At 42.4% G+C, this 21,334-nt stretch overlaps 1 protein-coding gene across 4 annotated transcripts in view; it reads right to left on the bottom strand.

Annotated features, from left to right (window-relative positions):
* ARHGAP26 (Rho GTPase activating protein 26) overlaps positions 1-21,334 on the bottom strand; it is a 425,905-nt gene that overhangs the window by 280,977 nt on the left and 123,594 nt on the right. For all 4 annotated transcript variants that reach the window (XM_039236147.1, XM_039236148.1, XM_039236149.1 and 1 more), the window contains exons 7-10: positions 16,173-16,277; positions 14,528-14,657; positions 10,517-10,617; positions 4,096-4,190 (exon numbers count right to left, since the gene is read on the bottom strand). In XM_039236147.1, coding sequence (XP_039092078.1) covers positions 4,096-4,190; positions 10,517-10,617; positions 14,528-14,657; positions 16,173-16,277 — 431 coding nt within the window. The remainder of the gene's footprint in view (positions 1-4,095; positions 4,191-10,516; positions 10,618-14,527; positions 14,658-16,172; positions 16,278-21,334) is intronic.

Raw genomic sequence — 21,334 nt, 5'->3', positions numbered from 1 at the left:
ATCACTGGATTATTTGTTTTTTGGTGTTGAGTTTGGTAAGTTCTGTATTGATTTTGGATACTAATCCTTTATCGGATATGTCATTTGCAAATATCTTCTCCCATTCTGTCGGGTGCCTTTTAGTTTTGCTGATTGTTTCCTTCACTGTGCAGAAGCCTTTTATTTTGATGAGGTCCCAATAGTTCATTTTTGCTTTTGTTTCTCTTGCCTCCAAGATGTGTTGAGTAAGAAGTTGCTGTGGCAGAGGTCAAAGAGATTGTTGCCTACATTGTTTCTCCTCTAGGTTTTTGATGGCTTCCTATCTTACGTTTAGGTCTTTTATTCATTTTGAGTTTATTTTTGTGTATGGTGTAAGAAAGTGGTCCAGATTCATTCTTCTACATGTCACCGTCCAGTTTTCTCAACACAATTTGAACATACTGTATTTATTCCACTGAATATTCTGTCCTGCTTTGTCAAAGATTAGTTGGCAACATGTTTGTGGGTCCATTTCTGCGTTCTCTACTCTGTAGAGACACTCTAAGTGTCTGTTTTTGTGCCAGTACCATACTGTCTTGATGATTACAAGAAGCTGTAGTTCTAACAAGCTCCACCACGGATGCTGAGCACAGGTGGTTCTCACTGAACAGTAAGACATGCTGACGTAATCAACTCAAATATACCTTCTGGAATATCACTTCCAAAAGTCTGCAGCCTCTTTTGGAATCTTCATGTTATAAAATAACATGAAACATCAGCACTAAGCCTAAAAGGTTGAATTATTCAACCCTAAAAACCCAGCACTTCATACATTCTAAGTCAAAAAAGACTACTTCAGCATGTAGGTGAATCTTAGTAGAATAAAACCTTAGTAGCCACTACATAAACCTTTATAAATATAACTATCTCCTCTTTTATTTCCACATTTCCTAAGGGCTAAACTTGCATTTTACCCCTCTGTCTCTCTAGCCATTCAAGTACAGCCGAAAATCTGTGGAAGGCACAGATTGGACAGACAGCAGGAATCACCTCCTGGCTAAAGCGCACTGGGGAAAAACCAAGGGGTAGGAATCTTCCAGAAGACAGGACAATGGGTGGAGGTGCCAGGAATGCAGTCAAGGAATCCATGGAAATGCTTTTTCTTCTCTCCTTAGTCCCTTTCTGGATGGGTTAAGGAAAATGCTGAATGACACTGCAGGCACAACAGGACACAGGTAAGGAAAACACTGCCCAACTGCAACCTAATGTTTGAGATCAAAGATGACAACCTATAGAGAAAACAGAGAAGGTGTTTCATACATGTTTTGTGTTATTTTAGGCAATAGATGTAGCCACAAAAGGAGACACAGAAGGCACTCAAGCTCAGAAAACAAAGTTTCTTGGGGGTGTCTGGGTGGCTCAGTCAGTTAAGCGTCCAACTTTGGCTCAGGTCACGATCTCACAGTTCGTGGGTTTGAGCCCCGCGTCGGACTCTGTGCTGACAGCTAGCTCAGAGCCTGGAGCCTGCTTCAGATTCTGTCTCCCCCCTTCTCCCTGACCCTCCCCTGCTCATGCTGTCTGTCTCTGTCTCTCTCTCAGAAATAAATAAAACATTTACCAAAAAAAATAAAACATTACAAAAAAAATAAAGAAAACAAAGTTTCTTATACTCCCAGGTCCTGGAAACAGAATGCATGCATGGCATACCAAACAGGGCCGCAGGGGTGGGGAAGAACCGGTACCCACAAGGCTACTCGTTAGAAGCAGCAGAAGCTATGGAAGAGTCCAGGTGGTGGCCATTACTGGAGTTTCCAAGGAAAGGCAAAGCAAGGAAGGGTAAACAGCTTATGGGCGAGTATGAGTAACTTGGGGGGTGGGGGGGCAGTCTAAGCTAGAGGAGTGTCCTTCCTTGCCTGGTACCTGGAACTCAGATGATTAAAGCAGAGGAATGTTGCCCACTGGGGATTAAGGACCAGGTGGAAAAGGCACGACTGTGGGCTGGTTCATTTCCATGTCAAGGACACGCCCCAGACTGCACCCTTGGCTCTAAGAATTGGCTACCTCTGGAAGGGATGGTCTCTCTCCAGCCAAAAAAGTTTTTAAAGTGTCTCAACACCATAACATACAGAAAGTGATAGATATAAACAATACAAGAGAACTACCCACTCACCTTCTGCTTATTCAAAGGAGATTTCGCAGCCTCTTTCTGAGCTACAAATGAAACTCCTCCATGCTTTAAGGGAACCAGAGACAGCAACCTGGGAAAAATCCACTTCCCAAACCCACTCGATTATGTTCCATTTGACACGTGCTCTTCACTTATAATTGGGAAATGAAAAGCTTTTAAGGGTATAATACAGGGCAAAGATGGCAGGAAGTATTTGAAACGTGGAAATGAGATGGAGGCACCACGTTGAGTTTTAATTACCTAAAAAGCAACTCGCTACAACTTCTGGGAAAACTTCTGAGGAAAAAAACAGGAAACCATTCAGCTTCAGACATCATCTCTGAGCTGACTTTCAATAAGGGACAGCTACGAGGCAAGGCTTGCCCTTTTGCAAATAACCATACAAAGAGATGACAGTCTCTAGAAACTAACCAGTTGGCCAGTCAAACAACTAACTGCTTCTAAACATAGACATCTTCTACACCTCTTTCATGGCCGCCAATGATACAAATTCCCTTTGATTCCATGCTCAGAACAGAGATCTATACAAGTGCTTAAAGTATCCTGAATTAGGATCTGTTTAAACCAAGAATAACCAGTTTTGGTGTGAAAAAGACATTTTGCAAGTCCCTTTGCTACCGCAGTTCAACCTATGTCCCAATGCAACCCTTTCACCTTCCCCTCCCCTCCCACATCCTCCAAAAGGTTAACAACTGGGGTACTCTCTTTATAAATTATGTTTACTTCTCAGCATTTAGAATCTAGCCTTACAAAATAATCAAGGCTGGTGAGCATGCAGGACAAGCTAATTAACAAAAAACAATTTGCTGAGCATTTATTATTTGCCATCCTGCCAAGCATTTTCCGTGCATTATCTCCACGAATCCTTACAATTCTGGGAACTAGGGACTATTACTATCTTCATTTTCCAGGTAAGGAAATCAAGGCCCTGAGAGATTAAGTAGTTAGCTGAAAGTCACGTGGCAACAAAGCAGTAAAATCCAAATTTAGACCCCAGTTGCCTGACCTGAGAGCCCAAGCCCAAGGTGTAATGACTAAGGGCTGAAGAGATAAGGTGAGTTTCCAGGAGCTTGTGATTAAAGCTAAGAGGGCAGTTCCCTCCATGAGAGGTCTAACAGCCACCAGCAGCCACACAGTGCAGGGAGACATCATGCCACAAGAAGGCATTCCAAACCTCCAACACCCTGTAAGGCACTCAGTTTCTGCATCTTCTAGAATTAGGAAAGAGTGGTCAGAGAGAAACAGCCCAGAAAGAGTAGAAGTACTGGCTTGACAAAATGAGGTGTGTGTTTGTGTGTGTGTGTGTGTGTGTGTGTGTGTGTGTGTGTGCGTGTGTTTAAATAAAGGGGAGAGACTAAATGGCATGAGAGGAGACTCATGCTGAGATTTAAGGATCTTTAACATTGGCACTGCTGATCTTTACCAGACAGCACAAAAAAGTTTAACATGTGGCTTTCACTCAAAGAATTAACCTGTTGCCAAGTAAAGTGTTTCAAAGAACTGGAATGCTGTCAAACTAGCGTAACACCAGGAAATGGTACATCTCAATGAGACTCCGTATATATTGAGGAATACAGTGCACAATTCCCTCTGCAAAAAGCGATTTCACAAGGGCTTTGCTGTTTTTTCCGGGCATGCACACACAGTTGTATGTGAAATGCTGTAGCTGAAAGCGGTCTTTTTTTTTTTTTTTTTTTTTTTTTTTTAACTGAGTACAACTTGTTCCGTGCTTTACCTTACCACTACACGTCCAAGCGGGGAGAAGCGACCCTGAACCTTGTGGAGCAGCAAGTGGTCTGAGGCCTACTCCACAGTGAGCATTAGCAGGAGGGTAGAGAAGGAGGGGTAGAGTGGGATCAGAGGACAGAAAAGCTCTGAATGGATGGAAAAAGTAAAAAAATCCAAATTCGGTAGTATCTGTTCCTGAGCAAAATGTGACAGCTACTCACCTGTCTACTGCTTCTACGTCAAAGCAAAACCTCTTCTCAATCGAGTCTGTTTTCCGCCGTGTGCAGGATTTCAGGGTGACGGATTCATCTTCTCCCTGTTGGGAGCACATAGGCTATGAAGATGAGGCCTGGTAATGGCTATGCTCTGTGCCTCTTCAGCATACAACAAACATGTCACATCAGCAAGACTGATCATTCAGGTGGCTCAGCTGGATAAGCGTCCGACTCCGGCTCAGGTCATGATCTCATGGTTTGTGGGTTAGAGCCCTGCGTCCGGCTCTGGTGCTGACAGCTCAGAGCCAGGATCCTGCTTCCAATTCTGCGTATCCCACTCCCATTCCCTCACCTGCTCATACTCTGTTTCTCTCAAGAATAAACATTAAAGAAAAATTTTAAAAACAAAAACATAATTAAAAAAAGTTATCATATCATTCCTTCTTCTCAAGCCTGAGTGTTCATGACCACAGGAAGGTGGAATGTTAATCCAAAACTCTCCCTCAGCCAATAGCTTCATGCATCTAAAACCTGTAAACCATGTTATACTTAGCATGAAGTATCTCTAGTTTTAATTTACTTCTAGCACATCATGATGGTATAGCATCAGCCCCCGCTAGATCAACTCCTGATAATACTTGAGCCGATTTAATTTGCAGGTTTGATAACGGTTAAACAAAATGGCCTGCAAGCCTCCTGACTCTGAGTTTCTATGGTCTTGGCTCAGTCATCACTTTTTCAGGAAGGCCTTCCTGGACCAAGTCAAATATCTGCAAGACATGTTCACATGTACCATGTACTGTGCCTCCCTCACAGCCCTGATCATATTGGAATTGGCCTTTGATGTGGGCAACGATTCCAATCATGTCTCCCTCTTCATTAGACTCTAGGCTCCCTGAGAGCAGGGACTATCAGCTTTTGCTGATTTCATGTACCCTGAGGCCAAACAAGCCTCAGAACAGAGTAGGCAGTCCATAAATAGGTTTTAACAGCTTTGCAGAGGTATAAACTGATATGTAATAACTGTACAGGTCAATTTATGAGCTTTAACATCTGCATATATCCATAAAATCACCACAATATAGCTCATGAACATTTCCATCACCCCTATAAGTTTCCTGGTGTCTTCTGAATTCTATCCCTCTACCCAGTCTATCTACCCTCAGGCAAATATGGAATCTGCTTTCTGTCATACAGATTAGTGTGCATACTCTATATAATTTTATATGAATTGACTCACACAGTATGTGCTCATGTGCCCTTTTATTTCTGACTTCTCTGACTTGGCACAATTCTGCAATTCACCTATATTGTTGTACCAATCAAGAGTTTCTTTCTTTTGACTGCTGGGTCGTATCTCATTGTACAAATGGAATCCAACAGTTTCAGTGCATAGTGCTCTCTTATTGCCTAAAAACAGAGGGGTTTCTGTCCCTATTTTTTCTCTTTTTGCCACCTAAGAATTTAAGGTTCCTTGGGGCACCTGGTTGGCTCAGTGGGTTAAGAATCTGGCTCTTAGGTGTCAACTCAGGTCATGATCTCACAGTCATAGGATCACATTCCACTTCAGGCTCTGAGCTGACAGCATGGCACCTGCCAGGGATTCTCTCCTTCCCTCTCTTTCCGTCTCCCCCCGCTATGTACTTACACACAAGCTCTCTCTCTCAAAATAAATAAACTTAAAAAAAAAAAAATTCAGTATTCCTGTTTCTCTTGTCCTTGCCAATCTTTTTCTCTAAACAAGGGAAAAAATTGGAAAACTTGCCTAATTTGTTGAAATAGGAAATGTGACTGCATATGGCAAAACTTAACCACTCCCTAGCATCACCACACCACACAAAACACAGAAGACCTAGCAAGAGACGGTTTATAGTCACAAAACTTCCATCTACTATCTTTTTGGGGGGTAGAGAACAGCAGGTGGAAAGGCCCTGTGGTCAGGGTCCATCGGCCTGGGAGGAATTGAAAACTAGTCAGTATGGCTGAAGCCCATAGCACAAGACAAAGTGGCATGACAAAGAATCTAAAGGAATCAAGAGGCAGATTATGCAGATTGTGGTCCATAGCCTGAGAGCACAGGGAAAGATAAATGAGGAGGTTCAAGCAAGGGAACGAACAAGGTCAGCACTGGGCCGCTCCAGACCTTACACGGAGAGCGGCCTCATCTCAGAGGCTAGTATACAGGGGAATTCTCTTTGACCACACACAGGGTCTGGTCTGCAAGATGATGGAACATCTCCTGGCCTAGAGCTACAAAAAAAGCAGGTACTTTTAAAGAAAAATAATCCAAATAAAATGGACAGCAAAGTCAAGAAAGGGGAGTAAATAAGCCTGTTATTTAGAGAGAAAGAGAAAAAAAAAAAAAAAAAGCCTATTATCCATTTTAAGATTCCCTCCACGTCCCAGGAGAACTTTGGACAAACACATACACGGAAGATGTCACTTTACCCTCCTATACAAATGGAGGTGGCATCACCTCTAGACGGCCAGTCTTCACATTCCCTCTACCCTACAGCTGAGTAAAGAGTGACATCATGAAAAGCTATTATTTTACATATTTATGTATTATTATTATTATTACTACTACTGTTACTAGCAGCAGCCACTCTGACTCAGGAGATGCAGACTCCAGAATTAGGGTCTGAGTACAGGCTCTCTACCTCTGGGGCTATATGGCTTTATAAATCATTTTCTACTCTAGATGGCCATTTCCTCCTTTATGAAGGAGAAAAGCGGATCAAACAGGAGAATACAGGATAATATAAGGACTTAGAAAAATGTAAAAAAATTTTAAGACTTTATTAGGAAAATTAACTATTGTAACATCAAGCTTCTAATACAGAACTCATTTTGTGTCAAGGTCTACTCCCAGAGTGTACGTACTAATTCATATAAACTTTCTAACAACCCAGTGAGGTGGTTACTATTTCCTCACTGAGGACTTAGGAGTCCCAGGCAGCCACCATTGTTGGTCTCTGCCATTCACTGTCAAGTGGGATAAGACCAAACACAAGGGAGTTCTTCTTTTAAGCTTTAGGAAAGCACAAGGTAAAAAGCCCCAAAATAAAGACTGTGTGCGAGAATAACTTGGTGAAGCTTATCTCTACACAGAACTGGAAAAGGACTATGCCTCAATGCAAGGAAGTGAGTCTAACTCTATTTCCACTGCACGAAAACTAGAGCACACCTACTGGCTGATGCCTACTATCCCTTCCCATTCTGTCATTGCTTTATGTTTCTCTATTTGAACAATGTTGTTCTCCTGAGATTACTCCACCCGTGATTAGAAACACTAACAGGGCTTTTAGGATAAAAGTGGGGTTGCTGTAATACATGCAAGGAGAAAAGATGCTGATCAATTCCTGTGTGGTGGCCCATGTAAAAGAAAGCCTGAAAGAAAAACTGGAAGTGGCAGAGACAAAGGAGGCAGCCTGGCCGAGTAACGGACAGTAATGACAAATGCATCTAACATTACTGAGCCTGGCAGTCTAATTTCAAAGCCAGTGGGTTCTCTTGGTTTCTTTAATGCCCAGCTCCCCCCCTTCCCCCCCCCACCCGCCACACACACACACTCAACACACGGTACCACAATGCACCACACAGAGGACCAGAGATGGAATGCTTACCAAGGACTAATTTATCAATATACTGGACACAGCTTAAAAATTACTTAAACTACAGAATCAGAGAAATTATGCAGGATGGAGTCTGAAGATTCAAACAGATGAAAAATATAAATATTTCTCTTAAAAATATTGAGCTATCTCCCAAAGGTGTTATGTCCAGAAGAAGATATGGGGAGAAGGCAAAATTCAAAGTGGTAACTGTTAAGGATTTCTCAAAGTTACACCAATCCCCAAGTACAGAAAGGCTCCAAATTCCCAAGTACAAGAGAATGAAAAGGAAAAAAAAATTACCCATTAGGACCACCATAATGAAATGATGACTCCCAAAAGGAAAAAGCAGAAGACATTAAGAGCAGCCAGAGAAAAAAACACATGACAGGAAGAGGAAATGCACTCAGGCTGCAGTGAGCGAGCTGGGAGGAAAGGACAAAGGCCGGAGCACAGGGGAGGCTGCTGCAGAGCACACGATCAGAGCTGGCTGCAAGAGTGCTTCTATGCCACACATCCTTCATGCCGTGCAACTGTGACTCTGCATCCTCTCCCAAGGGCAGTGAGTGGGCTTCCATGAGCTTTTGTGACTGCTTCAACCAACAGAGCGAAAGGAAGGATGTATGACTTCTAAGGCTACATGCAGTCTCAGCCTTCATTGCTGGAATATTCACTCTTGACACCTTGAGCTACCCTGAGGCCACCATGCTGTGAGGAAACCCAAACTATCTCCCATGGAGAGACCAGATGGACAGGCCCTGAGAGTATCCAGAGCAGGAGGGAAAGAGAGAAGGGGAGGAAGGAGGAGATCAGGGGAAAGGAAGAGAGCCACGGCTGACCAGTCCTCAGCTGCTTGAATCCCTCACTGTTCCAGCCCCAACCACAATCTGATTAGAACCCTACCTGAGAAGCCTGGAGCCCAATTCCTGACCCACAGAAACCCAGGGACACCTACACCACCAGCCGTGGTGATACCAGCTCACTTGGTATCAAGTAAGAGCAACATCCATCAACGTCACAGGAGGAGCCCATCCAAGAATTCCTAGCCTCTAAACACACCTGACATACTTAAAACCGTCTGCACGTGAAATACAAGAATCTTTTTGTTGCAGTTTCTAATAGGACTCATAGCTAAGAATAATTGTCTTGCTTTAATTACCATCAAGGTTATGATTTGTCCCGGAACTATTGTGTAAAAAATTAAGGGAATTACAGCAAAGCAACCTTGAGAAAAAGGAATGAAGTTCTAGGTATCACAATCTCAGATTTCAAGATATACTACAAAGCTGCAGTAATGAAAACAGTACGGTACTGGCAAAAAAAGAGGCATATAGATCAATGGAACAAGATATAGAGAGCCCAGAAATAAACCCACACCTACAGGATCGATTCATCTACAACAAAAAGCCAAGAATACACAATTGGGGAAAAGAGTCGCCTCAACAAATGGTGCTGGGAAAACTGGACAGCTACATGCAGAAGAAACGGGACTACTTTCTTACACCATACACAAAAATAAACTCAAAATGAATGAAAGACCTAAATATGAGACAAGACATCATGAAATTTCTAGAAGACATAGGCAGTAATTTCTTGGTCATCTGCCATAGAAACATTTTTCTACCTATGTCTCCTCAGGCAGGAGTAACAAAGCAAAATTAAACTACTGGGACTGTACCACAACAAAAAAGCCTTTGTACTGCAAAGAAAACAACCAACAAAATGGTAAGGCAGCCTAGTGAATGGGAGAAGTTATTTGCAAATAATGTGTCTGATAAGGGGTTAATATCCAGAATATTTTAACAACTTCTGTAACTCAATACCCAATAAATAATCTGATTTAAAAATGGGCAAAAGACCTAAACAGATATATAAATGGGTAGCAGACACATGAAAAGATGTTCACCATCACTAATCATCAGGGCAATACAAATCAATACCACAGTGACATATCACCTCACATCTCTTAGAATGACTAAAATAAAAAAAAAGCACAAGAAATTACAATGACTGGTAAGAATGTGGAGAAAAAGGAACCCCTGTGCACTGTTCAGGGAATGCAAACTGGTACTGACACTGTGGAACACAGTATGGACAGTCCTCAGAAAACTAAAAGTAGAGTAGCCATATGATCCAGTAATTCCACTAATGGGGATTTACACGAAGAAAATAAATCCTAATACCAAATACAAAAAGCTAAATGCACCTACTCACTACAGTATTATTTACAATAACCAAAATATGGAAGCAACCAATCGATAGATACATGGCTACGGGAGATGTGAGAGAGAGAGAGATAGATAAATAGATAAGAAAGATAAATAGACAGTGAGAGGAATATTACTCGGCCACGAAAAAGAATGAGATCTTCCCATTGACAACACCATGGATGGATCTAGAGGGTAAAATGCTAAGTGAAGTTAAGTCAGAGTAAGACAAATACCCTATGATTTCATTCACATGTGCAATTTAAGAAACAAAACAAATCAACCAACAAAGAAAAAGAAAGATGGACAAAAAGCAGACTCTTAAATATGAGGAACAAACTGGTAGTTACCAGCGGGGATGGGTGGAAGAAATAAAGGGGATTAAGAGTACATTTATTGTGATGAACAATGAGTAATATACACAATTGTTGAATCATTATATTGTATACCCAACACTAATTTCACGCTATGTATCATATTTCAATGAGAAAGTTTCTTAAAAAAGAAAATTACAGCCTAACACTGAAGATGTTACTTATCACAAGCATTATTATCAACCTATTTTAGCCAAGCAAATCAAGCATGAAATTTAAAACATGAACTCACCCCCTTTCCTCCTGACTTTTGGTCAAATGGTACCATGGTGATTTGTTTGGAATCCCGTTGATATGTACAGTAGTGCTTCACCCAAGAAGTTCCAAAGTGACCTGCAAGGTAATATTTCCCATGAAGCATCTCTGTGTCCAGTGCACACTGGACACACACACACACACACAACCCATAATCCGCAACGCTCATCTACCCTTCAAGCGTTTTTTTAGGGGCAATATAATCTCCACCAACTAAGCTGGAAGAGGCAGAAATATGATACCAACGGCTGGAGATGGAAATGACCCAGGGCTTTCCCCAGAGGCCAAGGAAGACTGTTTCCCACTAAATGCTACATCCAATGGGTCTTAAAATATAAGGGAAAGAGAGGTTCCCTAGGGAAATTAATTCACTTTCTCATCATCAATCTGCACTCTTGACAATTCCTTTCTCTCCTGACATGGGAAAGATGACTGAGGCAAGAACAGAGAAGAGCTTCTCAAAGTGCCCGTCACTGTCCCCGTCTGGTATGATGACTTCATGCTTCCCACAGCTGCTGTGCAACTCTCTGCAAAGACACAGAGGGGTTCTGATCTACTGTCAAACCCCTCATTTGTACTTGAGCACAACTCAGGATGATCTGAAAAGCAGACAGGCAAACTGTGACACAGAAATGTAAATGGAATTGACTATAAATCAATACCCAAAGGTAATCTAAGGGGTCTGTCCCTCAATACTAATCCTCAGAAAACAGACAGAGGCCTTACACTCAAATCCTGATAGTCCCTGATTTTCCCTGGTGGTCAGCCAATTAATTTATTTTGAATAACAAAATATTATTAGAGGAAGAAGGCAGAACTAGCCTATTAGCCTCCAAGGTCCTCAGTCAACACTCGCCTTAGATGCCTGTAGAGATCACAGAACAGAAATGGGTGTTTTTTGTTTTTTTTTTAAGTAATAACATGAGATTTAACAAAGATTTAATCATTATTTTTTCGGGGTATCAGTGCCCGTTTCAAGTGTGAAATGTCAATTAGGAAACTAAAAAATAAAAAAATATATATTAAGTCTCTACACTGAAGCATCAAAGACAAAAATACCAACCATTCTCATTTATTTCTGTGGCTTATGGAACAAATTCCAGTGATAGCACAATGCAAGGATTCCAAATATGCTGTATTTTATAGACACTTTGAGCATCCTTAAGCAATCCTTAAATCCATTCTGACAATAACAAGATGGACAGGGGCGCCTGGGTGGCTCAGGAGGTTGAGTGTCCAACTCTTGATTTCAGCTCAGGTCATGATTTCACGGTTCACAGGATTAAGCCCCATGTCGGGCTCCACGCTGACAGTGTACTTAGGATTCTCTCTCTCTCTTTCTCTCTCTCTCTCTCTCTCTTTCTCTCTGCCCCACCCACACTTGTGTACTCTAAATAAATAAACATTTGAAAAATATTTTTTAGAGGTGGACAGATGGATGGAAAAGGAGAAGAGAGAATGAGAAAGGGAGGGGGGTCGCTTGCTTGCAGTACACTAAATGGCAACAAACACATGCAGAGAGAGTGCCAGAGCTGAGAAATCACCATTTTGCAACCATCATAGTGACAATCCCTTTAGGCAAGAATTGCCGATGGATGCTAGCTCTATGGAGGGCAATGTTTGACAACGAGAAAGGTATCATCTTCGAGGGTCTCCCCATAGACTGTTAATTAGCTACAAGGGAAAAACAGTAACTATCCAGTGGATAAACCAAATAATACCTTGACTCAGTGACCAAAACTAACATCACCACTGAGGGGCAGATGGCCATCCTGTGCCGCTGGATGTGGGACCCAGAGAAGAACACCACGTAACTTCACGGAGGATTTGAAAAGGGACGCCTAACCTGAATCTAATCATCAGGAAACACTAGGCAAACCCACAGTGAAGAAATTTCTAGAAAGAACTAGTCTATATTCTTCAAAAATATCAACGTCTGAGATACCAAAAAAAGCTGAGAAACTGTTACAGAGTAAAGGAGTCTCAACTCGTCAGAAGTAAACGGAGTACAAAATCCTATCTACACAGAAGGAAAAGACAACGCTCTATAAGGGCATTTCAGGGACAATTGACACAATTGGAACATGAACTGTCATTTATACTCAATATCTTATCAGTGTTAACTGCTGGGTATCGTAACTATACTGTGGTTACATAAAAGAACATTCTTTTGTTCAAAATACATTTTAAAAAAATATACACTAGGGGTGCCTGGGTGGCTTAGCTGGTTAAGCGTCCGACTTTCGCTTAGGTCATGATCTCATGGTTCATGGGTTCGAGCCCCGCATCGGGCTCTGTACTGACTGCCAGCTCAGAGCCTGGAGCCTATTTCAGAGTCTGTATCTCCCTCTCTCTCTGACCCTCCCCTGCTCACGCTGTCTCTCTCTCTCTCTGTCTCCTAGAAATAAATAAATAAATAAAATGGTTTAAAAAAAAATATACACTCAAGTAAAGGAGCATGACACATGCAACCTATTCTCAAATGGTTCAGAGAAAATGGAAATGTGGGTCCCTTTGACTGTGACACATATACACATACACACCCACAAAGTAAACGAATGCCAGAATTGTGGGGAAAAGGTCAAAATTCATATATCTAAGTGATAAGTTACCAAAACGTGCAAATGAAAAGAGCTGTATCCCATTGGTATGCTCTAGACTAGTGTGTTAGAAAATTAAAATCTATTTCTGATGTTAACAAAGACATTCATGTTTCAAAAAGCATGTGAAGTGTTTGAATAAAATTGAACAAACCTGAGAGTGCAGATTTCATATATATAGGCGAAGAATGTTAATACATTAAGTATTACAAGTGAACACATATTCAAAGGTGACCTTAAACTTTTTGGGGTAGATCTCATCGGACAAAAAAGGTAACCCCTTACACTGAGGCCTACACAAAACACCACTACAGCAACTTCTATCTCTTACAAACCTCAACAAGCTCATCCATGTAAGAGTAAAGGACGCAAAACCAATGCCTCGAACCTCAAACCTCACGACTGCCCCCAGGCACGTGACCAGGCAACAGTACAAAACCCAGGCAAATTTCTGAGGAATTACTGGCTAGCACCATCCCTGAAATCAAGTGTTCTGTTCCATCAGGAAGCCCCTAAGAGGGAAGACATTTGCTTCACCCTGAGACAACAGAAGGGCAGTAAAGAGCACAAAACCAGCAAAACTCTGGAAGGAGTAACATGCCCAACTGACAGAGTAGGGAAAGAAGACCAGGAGAACTGTCCAATGAAGAAAAAAAATTACCTTCTCTTCTCCCTAGCACTTCATGAGCTAAGTCTCAAAGTGCAACCCTCAAAGCATAGTCTCTCCCCAGGCCTAGAGCGGGAGTTTGTGACTCATCACAGAAAAGTCTGGGTTAGCAGCACCTGGCATTTCTTTCCCTGACAGCACACTGGCAGGACAACGGATTGCTCTTCCTACCTCTTGGAGTGAGCGTGTGTTTCAACTTTTCATAAAATTTCAGTGCTGAGATGACAGCAATTGAAGAGAGGTAGGAGAGGGCCTAAATCATGACTGTTTGGTCCTGGCTGAAACCAGTCTTAAAGGAAACAAAATCCCTCCATATTAAATCCACCCAAAGATATGATGACTGACAGAAAATAAGGTCTAGCATGCAAGGCCCTTCCAAAGCCTCTATGCCAAGCGTGTGACAGATAAAGTCATGCTAAGCATGCAGGCACCTCAAGTGTGACATTACAGAGAAAAAAAAAACCCACCAGAAAGCCTCAATGAATTCTAGGTTCCTAAGGGAATTCCCATGGATACAGAAAATGGAACACCACAGTTGGAGGCAGACAAGACCTTATGAACATCTTTCCCTTAAAAACATCCAACTATAAGCTACTCTCATTCACCCACCTCTCTGTTTACAGAACCACTGCTGTAAGCCAGGCACTACTACATATACCCTCCACACCCTGGCTAAAAGGCCTGAGTGTACCCTAAGCTATGGCTCATCACTGGCACTCACGTTTCTCCTGAACGTACAGGTACCCTTCCATGGAGTAGGGACTGATGGTCTTGTGCTCAAGGGGATTCTCCTTCATCTTTTTCATCAGTGATTCCACTTCCGACCTCGTGCCTTCGAAGCGATTTCTTGTCTAGGATGAAAGGAACTTTATTCACATCAAAGAAATGAAACCTTATTCCTAACTGTAACAATTCAAAACATCAGCCTATTGAACCCTTAGATCTAAAAACAGATAAGGAACTTTCAGACACCTAGGAATTAGGCAAATATTCACTTTTGAGAAGCATCCTTTGACCTTAAATTCCTAAACCAGAAGGAGTTTCAAATGCTCAAGACCATCAAAATCACCTGGAAAATGTGGAGAAAATACAAATGTCCAGGCCTCACCCCTAAAGATTAATTTAGTACCTCTGGACCCAGAAATGTGCAGTTTTAAATAAGCATCCCAAGGGATTCTGATTCAGGTGGTTCAGAGGAAATGGTCCTCAAAGTCCCCCTCAAGACAGAGGAACTTACTTCTCGAGCTATAAGGAATATCACTTGCTGATGTTTCATAGATGATTCCCTCCTGAAAAGGGAGCTGCTTCACTCAAGTTAAGTCCTTTCCTCCAGGGTAGCCTGTACCCCAGGACTAGTCAAGTCTAGGGGCAAAGGGAGAAGGGGTCTAAAGCGTGGCATCCTCGCCTCTTTTCACATACTCTGTAGGTCCATGCCAGCTCCGGGGCGCCCCACGGCATTGGCTAAGGCCTCACAGCTCAACTTCTCCTGCAGGGATCTGCTGCCCTCCTTCTTCCAGGGGATTCTGCTAACCCTGCTCCCCTATAAACCTGCCACATGTAAACCTCCACTTCAGAGTATACCTTGGGAGGAAGGTGGCCTAAGGGGAAGCCGTGCTTTGTGAAACCTTATCCGAGACTCTGCAACTTCCTGTTTTCCAAAACAACACAGAGACCCATAGTGGAAAAGGCTCTAGGCTTCTAAACCCATGCAATACAACCCACAAAGACACCCTTGGGTTTCTTTGCTACACAGGATCACCTGGAGACCAAATCAACATACAGACTAACAAAGCCAGTCACATAGTGAAGAAGGGGCTTGGGCCCACTAACTGCTAACCAAAGGGCCCTTCGCAGGATTCTGAACATCAAAATATCTTGGTCATTAAAATTTGGTGAAGGAGACTGGGAGTAAACGGCTCTGACTTGGATTTCCTGCTGGTCTTATTGAAAGTTGAACAGAACACATCCTTTGAGTTGGAGGCCAGCATGTGTGCCCCACCCCCATCCCCTGAACACACTCCAAGGCTCTTGGGGCCAGCCAGCTAGATACACAGAAGGGAGTCTGGGCCTTCCACTGCCAAAGGAAATCCTGATCCTGGTGCTACATATTTCAAACAAAAATATCAGCAGGACTTCCGAGAACATAAATAGTGCTTAGAAATAATGGAAAAAAGTATGAGGCTCTAACCTGGGGCCACCAAGCACCCTAGAAATGCCTGCCCCCAGCTGCCCTTTGAACTCAAGGGAGACCCATCCTCCTTGTCTGCATTCCAATCCAGATAAGTGATCTCTATGCAGTGAGACCCACACTTTGCTCTTTCCTTTCCTCAACCAGGGAAAGGAAGCCTGCCCCTTAGCCCACTCACGTTCTGTATACTAATGGTCAACTGTGTCTTGAAGTCACCGAAGTCCTTGGCCAGTTCATAGCCATGGTGATAGAAAGTGAAGAGTCCTTGCAAGAACGCCAGGAGCTGTAATGAAGGAAGGAGGGCACAGGTCACTTAAACATGCAGAAGGGGTATCATAGTTTTATCTGTGTTCCCAACCTTGGTCTGAAAGCCTAGAATTATGTGCTACTTGTATGCCCAGCACTGTAACAGCATATGCCTGCTCTGACTGCAAACTCACAACGACCCAGAAGGTAAGTACTATTATTGTCCCCATTTTAATATTAAGCAAGTTCAGAAACATGAAGTAACTTGCTCCAAAAGATAAAGTAACAATCAGGATTCGAAACCAGGTTTCCTTGGCACCGACATCCAAGCTCTCACTCTGAGCCTCAGCACTTTCTAAGAAAATCACTTCTTCAGAAACTGAAGACCAGTCTCCAAGTCCAACTCAGTCTCCTTCAAATACATCTGTTGTATCAGGCTACCATGCAGAAAAGTATGGTTATCCTGAGAGGCAACAAAGAGAGGAGAAAAGGAATCTGTATGTCCCAAGTCTGCAGTGTAACAGGTCGTCAAATTAAAAAAAAAAAAAAAACCCACCCAGATCAGGCTTCAGCTCAAGTGTGTTCCTGCACTTTCTCTTAAGCAGGTAAATGCTATGGAAGCCTTTATTAAAATATGCCCATGTTTCCACATTTTCAGTTATGATGGCTTTCCTAAATTCTCATTTAAATCCCCCCAGGCTAAAAGGTAGTAAGTCTATTCACTGTTTAGTCTTGTCTTCATTGTAGAATGAAAACATCTGTTCAGCATGGTTCTCACAACACACCTTCATACACTATTAATATCCCCACCCTGAGCCCTGCCAGCCTTCACTTTTCCAGGCTCAACAAATGTTCCTGCCATATTTCCTCCCAGGACAGACATGCAAACCTACTCTTGTTAGGTTTCCCTTGCCCCTTCCCAAGTTCTATGCATCCTGCCTCAGTTCCAAATCTCAATGTGAAGAAAGGATTGTAATAAAAGTCTAAACAAGGCTATAAGCTCAGTCCTACTGCATTTGGGGACCATGGCTGTTCTGACCTGAACTTTTCATTGCCAACTCACAAGGCCTGACAGGTTCACTCTGATCTCACTGACCTGCATCCAACACATATTACATATCAAGATACAACAGTTATTTTAAACAGATGTTGACAAGTATGTGAGGATACAGGCAAAGAGGATCTCTTTTGCACTCCTGGTGGGAATGCAAATTGGTACAGCCACTCTGGAAAACAGTAAGAAGCCTCCTCAAAAAATTACCAATGGAGCTACCCTACAACCCAGCAACTGTACTACTAGGTATTTATATAAAGGATACAAAAATGCTGATTCAAAGGGGCACATGCACCCCAATGTTTACTAGCAGCACTGTTGACAATAGCCTAATTACAGAAGTGTCCATTGACTGATGAGTAGATAAAGAAGATGTGGTATATACATACAATAGAATACTACTCAGCAGTGAAAAAAAAAATGAAATCTTGCCATTTGCAACAATGTGGATGGAACTACAGGGTATTATGCTAAGCGACATTAGTCAGAGAAATACACATATCATAGGATTTCAGTCATGTGTGGAACTGAAGAAACAAAACAGATGAACACAGGGGAAGAAAAGGAAAAATAAGATAAAAAGAGAGGGAGACAAACCATAAGAGGCTCAACAGGCAAAGGACATTAAGGAGGGCGCTTGGGATGAGCACTGGGTACTGCATGTAAGTGATGAATCACGAAATTCTATTCCTGAAATCATTATTACACTATATGTTAACTTCGATTTAAATAAATATAAATAAGATACAGTTGCTTTGCTTTATATTGTTTTCCAGTCCCTAAAAGAACATACCTTCAGTAATTAAACATAAATTTTTTTTTCCCCCCACCTAACTCTCTTCTTCTGAGAGGCAGCGCTAATAATGATGGCAAAGAGAACTCAGCTGGCTTGTGATAGGATTGGAAAGCCATAAGGTATGTGCTACTCTTCCTTAGTTCAGAGGAAAGAATGATCTTTAGACTAAGTCACACACCCAGCCCACTTAATCAAAGAGCTCTGTACTGTGAAGTAAGGCAAAACCCAGCTTTTAATAATAGGAAATTCTGACTTCTCACCGCCATTATCCCCAGAGCAACTGTCCCCTCACATCCTCATGGGAGGTCGGGAAGCAGGCCCAGCTGGGTCCTCGGTTTCAAAAAATATCTAGTGATACCATATACAGATCACCAACACAAATCAATGAAAGGGGGGTACACCACACAGAATCACCAAAGCCTAATAATGAATTCTTCAAAGATGATAGAAGCTTTTGAACTCGCTCTTTATAAAATACATTTTTGAAAGGAAAGCTCATGTTTTTCCTCCTACAGGACTCCATTAATGAACAAGGAGCTCTTAAGCCAAACCTAGCGTCAGTGTTCACAATGAAAACTGTTTTTTCTGGTCTCTTCCTTCCCCCACCCCACCCGTCCTCAAAAGCTGTGCCCATCACTTTTCCAAGGCATTGAACCATCCTCTCCTGGAGAGTAATGCAGAAGATAAGCAGCTAATTCTAAAGTCATTCCTCCTATTAACTCTGATTTATCTTCCACTTAAAGTCAACAGGGCCTCTCGCGCCCAAGGTAATTAAATATGCTCTAGAAGCTCACAAACACACCACCTGGACATGCACACAAGGGCTCCAAAGGCAGAGAGCTACTAGTATTTATTTTGGTTCTCACTTCCTTTGGTATCATGCTTCATTGTCCATTTGTCGATGGGAAATGATTCCATAGATATTGTTATCTTTGGCCCACTTCCCTCCTCCCCTGGCAACATCTCTCTTCCTCTCCCCCACCTCCTGACATCCCCTCCCCACACAAGGCACCAACCTTTGAATCTATCACCCAGTGGGAAATGAAAGACCACTTCCTGGTGGGTGGGCGAGGCCCACAGAAAGACCCCAGAGACGGGATCATGTATCTGCCTCAAAGAAATTCTCGTACTCAAACCCACAGGGGAAAAGCTCGTGGGAGCCCCACCTTGGCCGGCAGTGAAGCAGCACATCCACACGGGCTCCTCCCTGAACAGTCAGCAAAGCAAAATCACAGCATGACAAAGGAAATACCAAAGAAAGACCTTCTCTACCTCCCTCTGTCTTCTTCCCCCATCCTTGTTTTCCTCAGAAAGTAACTAAGAAAAATCTATTTCTATTTCCTACCAGACAACATAAGCTACATGTATTTTTAAGTAAGTAAAAATGTAACTGCTTCCTTTAGTGACAGCTGCATCATTCTAGACTATCTGCTAAATTTAGATGGTTTCCATGCGTACAATAAAGCTATTGTTAGAGGCTGAATTGTGTTCCCCCAGCCCTGACAAAAAAAAAAAAAAGAATGATGTTGAAGCCCTAACCCCAATAGCTCAGAATGTGATTTTATTTGGAAGTAAAGTCTTTGTGAAGGTAATCAAGTTAACATTAGGCCAGTAGGCCCTGATATAAAATGTCTGGTGTTGTCACAAAAAGGGGATACAGTATTTGAACAGAGAAACCCACAGAGAGAAGACACCTTTAGAGCACCTTTATGGTTAGGATGCCAAATACTGCCAGCAAATTAACAGAAGCTAGAAGCAAGCAAAGATCATTTTCCTACAGGTTTGAGAGGGAGCATGGCCCTCCTAACACCTTGATCTGGGACTTCCACCCTCTACAAATATGAGAGGCAATAAATTTCTGTTCTGAGAACCCAGCTAGTGGTACTTTGTTATGACAGCTCTCACCAACGATTACAATAACTAAGAATCATTCATTCACATGACAAAGAGAAGGACAGACAGGAGAATAATGAAATGCTGGGCTGGCCCTGTAACTCCTCTTTTCCAGGAGGATATTAATGCTACCTCCTATTGGACTGGGTTGTGGTGAAGACCTAGATCGTCTGTGTAATACGCTTAGTACATGCATGCTGACAGCAGCTGTTCAGCAAGACTGATGTGTTAGGAGATGCACTGTGGTGGCAGTATCAAGATCAGACTGGGGATGGGGGAAGCCCAAGAAAGGATCCAACAAATCAAAAGGAAAATGACGACCTGCACTGGGGCAGAAGAGCAAGGGCGGGAGGGAATGCATAGCCCAAGAATTATTTGCAAGGTCCAACACAGAAGATGCAGCGCCTGATGAACATAGGGAATGCGTTCTCCTCAGTACTTGGTTACTTTCAATTATGACAACTCAGGGAACGTGGCTTCACCTTCAAGAAGTGGGTATGTCATTATGTGTAATCCAAACTCCCCAGGACATCTAGTATTTCAGGAAGAAAATAAAGGCACACACACAAAAATATGGTTTAGGTCCCAGAAGTCTGAATTTTCTTTCTTGGAACACTAAAATTTTGCTTCTTTTTCTGAAGGTCAGTAACATCCTGGTACTTGCAGTTACTTTCTAAGAAACAAATGAACATAGTCAATAGGCATGGAGGTTCCTTGAATTCCAGGCAGATTCCCCTGACTACAACCGACTCAAAATACAAATACCCACAGAGGTGCCCCAGCAACTTAGTTCAGTACATTTTTTGCTGGTTTCCTTTCCACCTGTAAGCAATCAAATACTGTTTTGTACAGACTAAGAGCCAGACTATTCACATCCTGCTAGGTAGCAGATGTCCCCTTGGAGAATAAATGTGCTGCCATTTCTCCAGCTGAAAATGGATATAAAACAGAAATGACCTACGCTCAGAGACAGTATAAGGACTGGATCACCGTATGTAGGTGAAGTGATTATTAGCATACGACACCGCTTCACCGAATCCTCAATTGTTATTTCACGGTTTTCTGCACAGTCTTGGCCAGGGGCTCAAACTTAAATATGGAACAGAATCACCATAAAGGGTTGACTGAAATAGGCATTACTGGGTCCCACGCTCAATTTTGGGGTCTGGGCTACAGCCTGAGTGCCTGCTTTTCTAAAACTGTGACAACCACTGATCTAATCAGCAGGGTTTTGATCAATCTCTCCCGCTAACCACAGCTCCTCCTAAAGCACTGACCAGCCCATAGTTGGTGGGTCAAGAAACAAGAACTTCTGTAAAAACACTGAAGGCTGAATATGTGGATTCTACGT

This window comes from Hyaena hyaena, unplaced genomic scaffold (genome assembly GCF_003009895.1).
Source record: "Hyaena hyaena isolate Hyena2069 unplaced genomic scaffold, ASM300989v1 scaffold_107, whole genome shotgun sequence".
Classification (NCBI taxonomy): domain Eukaryota; kingdom Metazoa; phylum Chordata; class Mammalia; order Carnivora; family Hyaenidae; genus Hyaena; species Hyaena hyaena.
This window is presented reverse-complemented; position numbering and strand designations above follow the sequence as displayed.